The following is an 11,171-nucleotide window of genomic DNA, read 5'->3' on the forward strand; positions in this document are numbered from 1 at the left end:
ACGTCTGGTCACGTAAACCATACTGGCCGCTGGCCGAGGGTTACCATTTACAGCTATTTATTACCATTACATAATCGTAGTAAAGTAGACTCGTAGTAAATTACGCAAGTCGCACGCGAGATTTCATTTAAATTGTAAATCGCTCCGTGGAAATGTGTTACAATGTTAAGTTCTTGTTTTTAACTCGCCTGATAAAATATTGTTTTAATTATGTTTAAAATTTTAAAAACAATGTTAGAACAACTTTCGAATAGAATTAACATTTAAATGTTACGTATTTTTTTACTTTATGCGTCACCTAGATATTTACCCAGATATTTCATCCTATACTTTTCACCAATTTAACTATTTATAAGTACAATCAGATATAAAATGGAAAATATCCTGTTTTTCCCGCGTCCGGCATGTCCAGTAATCCTCTGTTAGTGCAAGGAGCATTAAGCTTTTCATGAAATCTACATATGTCTAATTTCAGCCTCCTAAGTCCAATGGTCTCGATTTTGCGTTCCCTATTTGCCAATCAGTAACGCAAGAGTTTTTTTTTCAATCAATATGTTACTTATGATATATTTAAGATTATAAAAACTACCATATATTAATTAATACATTCTCATTCTCACTTATTCAATTCATATATTTAAAAATTAGATGGGTATAAACGTAATTATATATAACGTCAATTAGTCTATTATTAACGGGAGATTATAATACATCATTATTATTATTTAAACTTCAATATCTTCTCAGGAACAGTTATGTTTTGGTCATTTAAAGTTTAAATATGAATAAAAAAACTCATTATTTCATTAAGCAATTAAATAAAAACATATAGATATCATTCCCATAATATATACAATTATCTTACTACAATGGTATCTAATTATTCTACGCATTCAACGTACTATATTTATACACCGTTGTATACAATCTTTTAATGATACTTACAAAAAAAATTCAAGATGACGCCTAAAATTTAATTAATTATCTTATAAAATTAACTACAATTACTTACGTAATAAACGAACTTTTCCTTAAATATAGATCTCATTGGAATGATTATAGAAATATAATTGTAGAAATTAAGTTACGCTAATGTGTATTTTATCTACAGTCAGTAATTTAATCGGCATTTTGCGGAATAAATTCACGCTCGCTCATTTCACTAACGCAATTATTTAAATTTCTATAGCTCAAAAATAAACTATATTTTACTATAACAAAAACAATTATTATAACGTTTGAAGCAGAGGCACAACCATGTGATTATAAAGCGACGTTCGTGGGATCGATTCCCACTCGAGACAATGAATTACTGTTTATTAATATTTTCATTTCTTCGCTCTGGTATCAAAGTTTGATTTGAAAATTTGGCAGAGAATGATGAACGGAGTGTCTTGACATTTAGACACAATTTTAAAATAGGAAACAACATACCAAACTAAGTGCTTCGCTGACTTTTCTAACATGCCATAAGAGGACAGATGACTTTAGCCAATGTCGATCGCATCGGCAAATAAAAAAAATACTCTTAAATATGAAACGAACACATGTTAAAAGTATGATATTAAATTAACCATAGTTTATTCACTCATTTTCATTGTTTGTAGCCGTTCACTAACGGTAGATATAAAATACAAATAAAATTTCTCTTACAGCTTGCCAAAACCATACTCGGAAGTGATGGCTTAGTATTCGCCTCGTTTCCCTACGACTGACGCAATAGGAACAATGCAAGATAAATGCTTCACCATTTGTTACGTCCGACGTTGCTTAAGGATTTCGTTTATGAATCACAGACCTTATACTACAATTTGCTGGCATTATTTCTGCGCAAGAGTCGTGTTCGAGCGGAATTATAAAATGGCGTTATCGCCTTATGTAAGCCGCTCAGCTATACCTACAGAAGGTTGCTTAATGCGGCCCACGCTGAATTTAATACTTTCAAATCCAATCAACAATAACCCTTTTATATAGAGAGCTTAGAATGAAAATTGTATTTTATTTTGTCGATTATAAACCCAATTGGCTTCGGTTTTGAGGAAACAACGTACCAAACTAAGTGACAGGTAAATGGACAGGTAATGCCTGGATAAATCAATGGTTGCATATAATGTTCTACATGACCAATGTAAACCTAGTTATGTTAGTTTTTTTTATGATAATGCTATTCCTTTCCTAGAGTCGTGGCCAACGAGCGAATGAATCTGAAATGTATGTACAAAAAACTGGTAAACTATTAAAACTAACTAACTAACTGTTGAAAGGCTCAAGAGAACCGTATTGTAAACATTTTTAATAATGCGATAAGATTTTTTTTTTCAGCTTCACGCATGTATCCCACATAGAGCAGGGTAGCCAGAGGGAACCCCGAGACTTTGCGTGTTGGGTGGCGGAACTCAACGCCGTGCTTTGCCTCGACACCACAGCGAAAAAATGGAAATATAAATTTAAATAAATATTTCATTTCCTCGACCCTATACAACATATTTTAATATTGTTTATAATGAAATCCGATTATTAATTGTATCATATTGCAACTAGCGTTATAATACGACAATTATTATGTTCATGATATTGGATAATAACAGAGTATAATTAAAAGGCAAACTATGCATACTTTCCAATAAGTGATACCCCATACCGACCAGAGGAAAAATGGTTCCAGAACCACTTTCCGAATATTTTGATATTTTCAAAGTAATTATTTAAAAAAATGCAAAAAATATTTTATGTTAAAGTCTATAAGAAGAGTGCTACCGTAATTATTTATTTATCACTAAAAATTTATCAACTTGCAACACTGACCTAGTCATCATTATGTCATTAACATATTGTTTTGGTTAAGTTTGGAATTTTATTACTTTATTTTTTAGGAAATTTGTTAAACTATGGATCCAAATAAAATCAAAAATGCGTCAGAGGGAATTGCCGTAAGTAACTTTAATATTTATCGGCTTGCAGTATATGTCATTGTGTGAATAAACTTAATTTCTGTTAAAATTCAACGCCTAGTTTGCAATTTATGCAAAATTCAAATATGATCTATGATTCTCAACTATAACGTAACGTACTTATATTTATAAAATTTCTCTATAAAATATTGTGATACCTGTTTTAATTCATAAACCGGAACTAATTTTCGTACTAATTTCTTTAAAATTGCTTTTCTAGCCTATGGGTATAACTGCTTTAAATGAAACAGTACTTAGTAACCAACCTGAATCTCGATATGAATGTCCTGTGTGTCTCAACTGGCTCCGAGACCCTGTCATCACCACTTGTGGCCACAAATTCTGTAAAAGTTGTATTACTTCTTGGTTACAGTAAGTAGTAGTAAAATAGTAAAATTGAGCTTATTAGCTTAGAGCTAGCTTATAGTTTATACTCATAAGCTGATGACTTATACTTATACAGAATAATAACAGTTCATTCTGTACAATTAAGATCACTTTTAAAGCGAATTTCTAAGGTGTCAACCAAAATCAAGCAAATCCAAAACCTACTTCACAAGTCTCAAGCACCTTTCTAAGTTCCTCTCATGGGATGCTAATAATAATTTTAAATTTTCCTATGTTTTACCCATTATTAACTTCTAATAAGAATTATTTTTTTCCAGGAATAGTGGCCATTGTCCAATAGATAACATAAACCTTAGCATGAAAGTTGATATCTTTCCTGACAACTACACTAAAAGAGAAATACAAGAACAAAGAATGTCATGTCCATTTGCAGCTAAAGGTAACCCTAGTTAGTTATTTCTCACATTTTCAAATTGTTACAGTACGCAATGGTTGTGGGTTTGATCCCTACTCGAGGAATTGAAATATTTATTTACACTTATATTCCCATTTCTTCGCTCTGGTGTCAAGGCAAAATGCGGCGTTGACTTCTGCCACTCAACATGCCATGGCTCCAGAATTCAGTGGAAAGTGGGGAACTAAGTGTCTGAATACTAGGTTCCCTCTGCCTAGCCTGCTGTGTGCGGGATACAGCGTAAAGTTGATTTGATTTTATTTCCAAATTATTATTTTGAAATTGTTAAAAATATTTACTATAATTTAAATTGCAACAGTGGCGGTGAGTGGCTCAAGAGTGTTTTCTGGTAAATTTTACTTGCTATTCTACTACATGTAGAAAATGTGTGATCTTTAATCTTTATGTGTATTTAATCTTTAAAATTACAGTTTTAAAGAATTTATCTCTTTGAATCAATGCAATACAAATTAGTATATATGATTCATACTTGTTACGTTTAAAAAATGTCTGACTAGACTACACTTTATACTAAAAATTCAAACAATAAAACCTATCTGAATATTTTATTGAAAATAGAAAAAATATAATACAAAATCCTTTATTGTAAATGCACAAAGTTCTTTATTAACAACTAAATAAATATCAAATCTACCTTTCCCACAAAATATTCGGTGATATATGTATAAAATAAATGTAAAATTTAAAAATACTAATAAAAAAATCTTTTCTTTCAGGTTGTGCAATTAAAGTGACTCCATTAGACTTAGATGCCCATATAGCTATATGTGAATACAACCAACCAGAAATGTCAACTCAATCAGAAGTGCGGATCCCATGCTCTTTTCATGCCGTTGGATGTAAAGAAACATTTGATAATCAAGAAGATATTAGTACTCATTTACAAAATGATGTGCAAAGTCATATGAGTGTAAGCTAAAATAACTTTTTCATTTGCCTATATTTTATTTATTATCAATAATTTTAAAATAAATAATAAAAAATTGTGCAATCCCCACTCGAGAAATTAAATATTTAGTTAATATTATAATAAATGAAATATTTATTTAATATTTCCATTTCTTTGTTCTTTTCGGGTCAAAGGGTGGCGCTCCGAGTTCCGCCACTCAATACGCAATGACTCCTTTATTCGGTGGAAAGTAGGAAACAGAGTCTCTTAACACTAGGTTCCCTTTGCCTACCCTGCTGTATGCGTGATACTGATTTATTTTATTTATTTAAAAGAGTTTTATGTGTGTTTTTTATATGTGCAAAGTATTTTTTTATAAGAAACAAAAAAATATAAATTTTATTTCAATTTCCAGTTACTAATGAATGCCTATTCTAAAATTCAAATAGACAACGACATATCAAACGCAAGTATCGATGCAAAGGAACAAGAAGCAATGAGCTTGTGGGAAGCTCCCAGCAAAGATGGCAGCCACCCGTCTACACCACCGTTGAATAACACTAGTTCTCTCATAAGGTATGTTGTATGTTTATAATGGAACCTAGAGTTAACTTTTTTATTGTTTAGTTTTTCTTATATTCGCATAATATGTCTACCAAAAATAATCATAAAGAAAAATTGAATAAAATGAAGATAAATAAGCTGTGTTTTTTAAATATTTGCTAAAAAAGTAACTTTTTATTTTCATAGCAACATGTAGTGAAGTCATCTATAATTCTTACTGTGATATTTGAAATTTATTGTGATAATTGTGGGGTCTAGTCACATTTGGGGACTTCTAATTTTAAATCAAATTTTAATCCATTTTATAATGTGTAATGTCCATATAAATGTATATAGCTCTTGAGCAGGAAAGGTTTTTGCATCATTGGCAGAGAGGCTTGCCACTAAAACTCCTGTACACAACTGAGTATTTGTTTTTAAAAGAATCATAATGATGGTGGTGGCTATCTTAATCTATGTATCGTTATATACTTTTACCTTACCTTTTACCCAAATTTATCATTCAGGGCATTATACGAAAGAGTGGTAATACTAGAGCAAAGAAACCGAGAACAAGATATAGTAATAGCGAACATGTCCAAACAGCTCTCTGCCTTTGCAGTGGCTAAAATGAAACAAAACAACGACATGCTTCTGCGTTATTGTATGGGGAATTATATATGGAAAATAGATAACTTTAAGACGAGATGTGAAGCCATGTTGAAGGACCACTTCAAAATGTTGTATAGCCCTGGTTTTTATACTTCACCCAATGGTTACAGGTAATTTAATATATTTAATTTTTAATGAAAATATTTATTGAATTAATAAAATATATATTTGTTTATAAGAGGTTGTCATCACTCTGTAAATGCTTAATAGTAATTTTCCTTTGCATGCCCTGTTATGGCATATACTGTACAGTGTAAGCTATAAATACTATATTTAAAAGTAGAGTGCTGAATGTGTCAGTATGATTAGAGACACAGTTACTTTAAACACGACGGGACCTACCCTGCTACATGTTGCAAAAACTATGAAGCTAAAAATAATATACTTATATTTTTCAGATTCTGCATACGCCTAAACATATCACCACAAAACCCATCCTGCTTCGCGCTCCACGTACATTTAATGCAAACGGAACACGACGGCTGTCTCGAGTGGCCTTTTAACGGCCGCATAGCTATAACAATGGTGCATCCCGTCGAACCTGCACTCTCCCAGAGGGACACCATGATGTCCAACACCAATTTGATAGCCTTCAGAAGACCGATAGCTGAAATCTGTCCACGTGGCTTCGGTTACGCTGAATATGCGGTCGTCAATAGTGTAGTGGAGAATGGATTTGTTAAAGATGACTGTTTGGTTATAAGAGTTAATATTAGATGTGTATGACAGGAGGAGTGAGTTTTTTTTTTCTGATGAGACTTATTTTTTTTTTGTACAGTAAGGTCGACAAGTTGTGGCCGCCCTGGAATTATATTTTTTGAATTTTTGAAGAATGTTCATTTAGGAAGAATATAAGACAACTTGTCGACCATATTGTATTGGTGTAGATTGTCTTTTTTCATGTTAAATATTGTTATGGTGGTTATTTTTTTTTTCAGATTTTTCTTATATTGATAGTTATAAAGTATTTGCATACCAAGTTGCAATAAGTGCATACATTATTATAATTGTTCTATGTTATTGTAATTGAAGTATATATAAGACTAATGCAACAGAAAATATAAATAAAACTACTACTAAATTTCCAAAAATAATAAATTTCCATTTTTTTTAAACTGAGAGTAAAACATTGACACTGCCTTAAGGATGTCTTAAATACTTGTCGCCTTACTTAAATTGAAATATAAAATATTATTTGTTTAAAAAATTTTACAATAATATATGAAGTTCAATTTGTACATATTTTGAACGGTCGGAACGGAGGGAACGTGGAAACCTAGTCTCGACAAAATACTCCGTTCCCGTTAAGACATTTTTGTTGCCCACTTTCCTCTGAATTCTGGAAGCATTGGACTGAAAAGTTTACTATCCCCTTTTACCATAATATTTAAGAGGACTGTATTTTGATATTAGAATTATTACATAAATATTATAATTATCTTTAAAAGTATAATTTAGTAACCCATCCGTCCATGTTTAAAACGCTAAAGAATATTTTTCCACTAAATATATTATTAATATAAATGATTTGAATATTTTTTACTTTATTTTTTTGTACAATGATAAATTATGTTGTTGTTTACTTAAGTTATACATTCCACTTTTATGAATATTGAATTATATGACTATATTTTTATATTTATATAGAAATATATTATAAACATATTAACACCTTTTTTATTTTTATTCTAAAGATTATTGAAATTGTCATAGAACTTACAGCATTTGATTCCATAATTCTCTTCTGGTCTTGAAAGTAAAATAGAAAAAATATTTTGTCTAAATAACAATGATAAGAAACAATAGATTAATGTTGTTTTAACGCGATTATCTTTTATGGAATCAATTGCTATGAACTTGAAAAATATACACAAAAAATTAAAGTATAGGTAAAATATTTATCTAAGGTAGTAAAATAAAACAATATAGATATATTTTATTATTCACATATATTATGCAAGAGTTACAAAACAGCGTACTGCGTATCTTAGTAAAATATAGGAATATTGCTTAAATCTAACATAATTAACATCCAAGTCCGTATCACATTCAACCATCACATATTTCCATTGAAAATCATTCACTTTAATTTAGCAACATCAATTTTGACACTTTTTAGTTTCACATTGTATCTCACATGTAGCAATCTAGTGTTAAATCATCCGTTTCCCTGTGCACCGCGCCATTTTCAAAACATTGACGGAACTCAATCGACGCCGAGCTTTGGCTTGTTACCAGGTCGAAGAATTGAAAATAATTTATTCCCCTGAGTGGAAATGGAACCCCAACTAAACCGCCGTTCCGTTACGATGGCCTTAATTTGGCTTGAATCACAATTTAAATAATAACATAAACGTGCTGTAGTTGAGGTCGTTCTTATCGAATTACTTTGAAATCCTTCGACAGTTTTTAAACCACCAAACATAAAAACATTTTGACAAAGCTACCCAAATTATTACAAAAAAATATCATCTGACTAAATCAGATGTTATTTATTATATTTTTAATAATGAAACTTCATTATTCAATTCAATTAAAACAAAAATCCAATTCAACTAAAACAAAAATTCAATTCAATTAAGACAAAAATATGCAATATTGCATAATTCATGTACTCTGGCGAATCACAACCAAATAAATATAAATTGTACGTCAAAATTATTACATAAAACAAACTCGATTACACATTAATTTATTAAATATTTTAATTTAAATTTTAAAATTCTTGAGACAATACATGCACTTATAATATAATATTAATATAGAATTGTAAATTTCTAAAAAATTTAGTTAAATAATTTTTCCTCTTTCATTTATACAATATATAGTATGGCCAGATATATTGCGAGTTAAAATTAAATAAGAAAATGGCAACATTGATTTAAATATTCATCCTGTGGTAACTGTCTATATAGTACCTAAATACATTGCAAAAAAAAATTATTGTTATAATTTTACCAGTACAAACAAAAATATTAAATATAAAACATAATTAATTTAGTAAGCATTAATAATTTAACAAAATACACTTAATTTGGCGCCAATTATACACCCACCGATTTACAATTTCTTCATACAAAAATAACAATTTATCCATTCTACACTACTACTAGCTTCGGACTGTTAATATTAGAAGTTTAGCAAACACTTAAAAATAATTGGAATAGAGGAAGACCTAAGGAGCAACACGTTACTGAAATGGGGTAGCAAAATATAAGTATATAATATATAAAAAAACGTCTTAAATCGGAATGTGAATTAACCAAAAAAACCAACAAACATCGGAACTAAAGCTATTGCCTAAAACATATCACAGTTACGGTAAAATAAAATGCGCTTTTTCTAACTCAAGATTCAATACTTGAGTACAAAATTTGAACAGAACCTCTTAATATTGTATGAGTTGCAGCAAAATCGCTTTAAGTTTGGCCATTTAGCATAATAAATGTCGTACGGCGTCCAAATTCTTATACACATATTTAAATAAACTTAAATAAATATTTATAAATGTATAAAACTACCTTACACTGAATTATTGAACTATAAATATTACTATTTAATATTTTATAATGCGGAAAAAAGATTGTGATTAGGATAAAATGTATGAATAGTTTGTTAAGTAATGAATTAAAAAGACAAGAATACCTTATTCCAAACTACAGTACTATATTAAATTAGATTCGTGCATATCCTCCCTTAAAGTGTACATCAAACTAGCAAAGTATAAAGGCCAAACCAATTAGGAATTTTATATAGGTACATTTTTTATACTCGGTCACTACGAAAAATCCGATAAGATACTTTTACAAAATAATTTGAGGGTGATCAAAATATATTAAATTTTTTGCGCCTCTACAGTATAGTAATTGCTTAATATAAATGGTTATAAAATCTGAGGGAATCTTCCAGTCCGGTACACATACCTAAATATTATGACAAATAACAAAAAGAGTAGCAATATGAATATAGAAAAGAGCATAAACTGCAAACTTTTGCTAGTTTCTTGCACACCTCACGATGTGCATCGGACATTTCATTCGGTGCGATTAAAGAAATTTTAATTAATTATTGAAAATGTAAAAAGCTGATTAGAATTCTTATTTTTAACTATTCACCGTACAAAAATATCACTTAGCATATTGTCCCTTATACTAAATCTATTTGATTTTGCGTCTCAGAGACTATTACAAAAATTTTCTCCTCCAATTTTTACGAATTTCATATTTGTGTTAATTTAGAATGACATATAATATTTTTTATTAAAACTAACATATATTTTTAAGTTAAGTAGATGTGATTTAAAAAGAATATCAATATTTTTTTCCAAAAGTCACATCAAACTCTCTCTGAGTCAAAAAATCTTAACTAACATTGAAATTATCGTTATAAATAAGAAAAGGCTTACATAGTCTTATAAATAACAGATTGAATAAACCATAAACATGATCCAATAATAGTATATAATATGTACTTCTATAATAAAACTACTGAGACCGATATGAAAGTTTCTGAACTCATTCCCGTTAGAAATATAACATTTTGCTGCCGCCAACACTGATAACTAACTGTCCCACCGCCACAAACCACCAACAAAACTTATCATTATTTTCAACTGTAAAACAAACCCAAATCTTTTAACACAATCTTGAAGACATCCAATCTAATAGTCAATTCTTAACTAAGTTTGGCATTACGTTCCATAAAGTCCAAATTTTGCAACAAACTAAAACCATTCCAAGCCAAATTTGTGGCAGTAAATCCTGAAACGAACTAAACCCGATGCATCTGAGTTCCAAAAAGGCAGCAAATGTTAACGAAAGATCAGAGGGAACTGCTTGAGTCCCCAGGGAAGTGCATCATGTCACCGCCGCAGCTCGGCGTGGGGGAGGACGGCGGATCCAGAGACGCGCGTGAAGCTGAACTAAAGCTGCTGGAGCTTAGCTCTTCGGGCTCAGCTTCGAATCTACCGGATATACCTGTAATGTTATAACGACATTACAATGAGAAAAGATTATCTAAAATTTAGAAATTATTATATTTGAATGGGATATCGTTATTCAAAATAATAAAAAAAAAAATTATAGCAATGGTGGACAAACATTTCTTCTATGACTAAAATAAATAATTACTGTATCTTTTATTTTTAAAAAAAGAAGCAAAATTAAACTACTAGCAATTTTTTGTCTAAATTTCATTATTTACTTATTAGATAAAGTGAAAATTGTGTTAAATGTTTAGATCTTATGAAAAATAATTTACAATCTACTATAAATAAAGGTCAATTGGTTCAATT

The 11,171-nt window shown here is 30.0% G+C and overlaps 1 protein-coding gene across 1 annotated transcript; it reads left to right on the top strand.

Annotated features, from left to right (window-relative positions):
* The first annotated feature begins 2,794 nt into the window (after window positions 1-2,794).
* On the top strand, window positions 2,795-7,544 carry Traf6 (TNF-receptor-associated factor 6). The gene is made up of 7 exons (XM_085200639.1): window positions 2,795-2,930; window positions 3,172-3,323; window positions 3,617-3,738; window positions 4,491-4,684; window positions 5,079-5,239; window positions 5,734-5,988; window positions 6,277-7,544. The coding sequence occupies exons 1-7, from the start codon at window positions 2,889-2,891 to the stop codon at window positions 6,602-6,604; spliced, it is 1,254 nt and encodes a 417-aa protein (XP_085056765.1). The 5' UTR covers window positions 2,795-2,888; the 3' UTR covers window positions 6,605-7,544.
* Window positions 7,545-11,171: the final 3,627 nt, after the last annotated feature.

The sequence above is a fragment of the Heliconius melpomene genome, chromosome 17 (genome assembly GCF_056956725.1).
Source record: "Heliconius melpomene rosina isolate 202511_hmr_F chromosome 17, ASM5695672v1, whole genome shotgun sequence".
NCBI classification, from domain to species: Eukaryota; Metazoa; Arthropoda; class Insecta; order Lepidoptera; family Nymphalidae; genus Heliconius; species Heliconius melpomene.

Excerpts from the sequence above, each read along its gene's own strand:
- Traf6 (XM_085200639.1), top strand. The coding sequence starts at position 2,889 with ATGGATCCAAATAAAATCAAAAATGCGTCAGAGGGAATTGCC. Across the intron at positions 3,739-4,490 it reads ATGTCCATTTGCAGCTAAAG|GTTGTGCAATTAAAGTGACT; the intron begins GTAACCCTAGTT and ends CTTTTCTTTCAG. Across the intron at positions 5,240-5,733 it reads AACACTAGTTCTCTCATAAG|GGCATTATACGAAAGAGTGG; the intron begins GTATGTTGTATG and ends TTTATCATTCAG.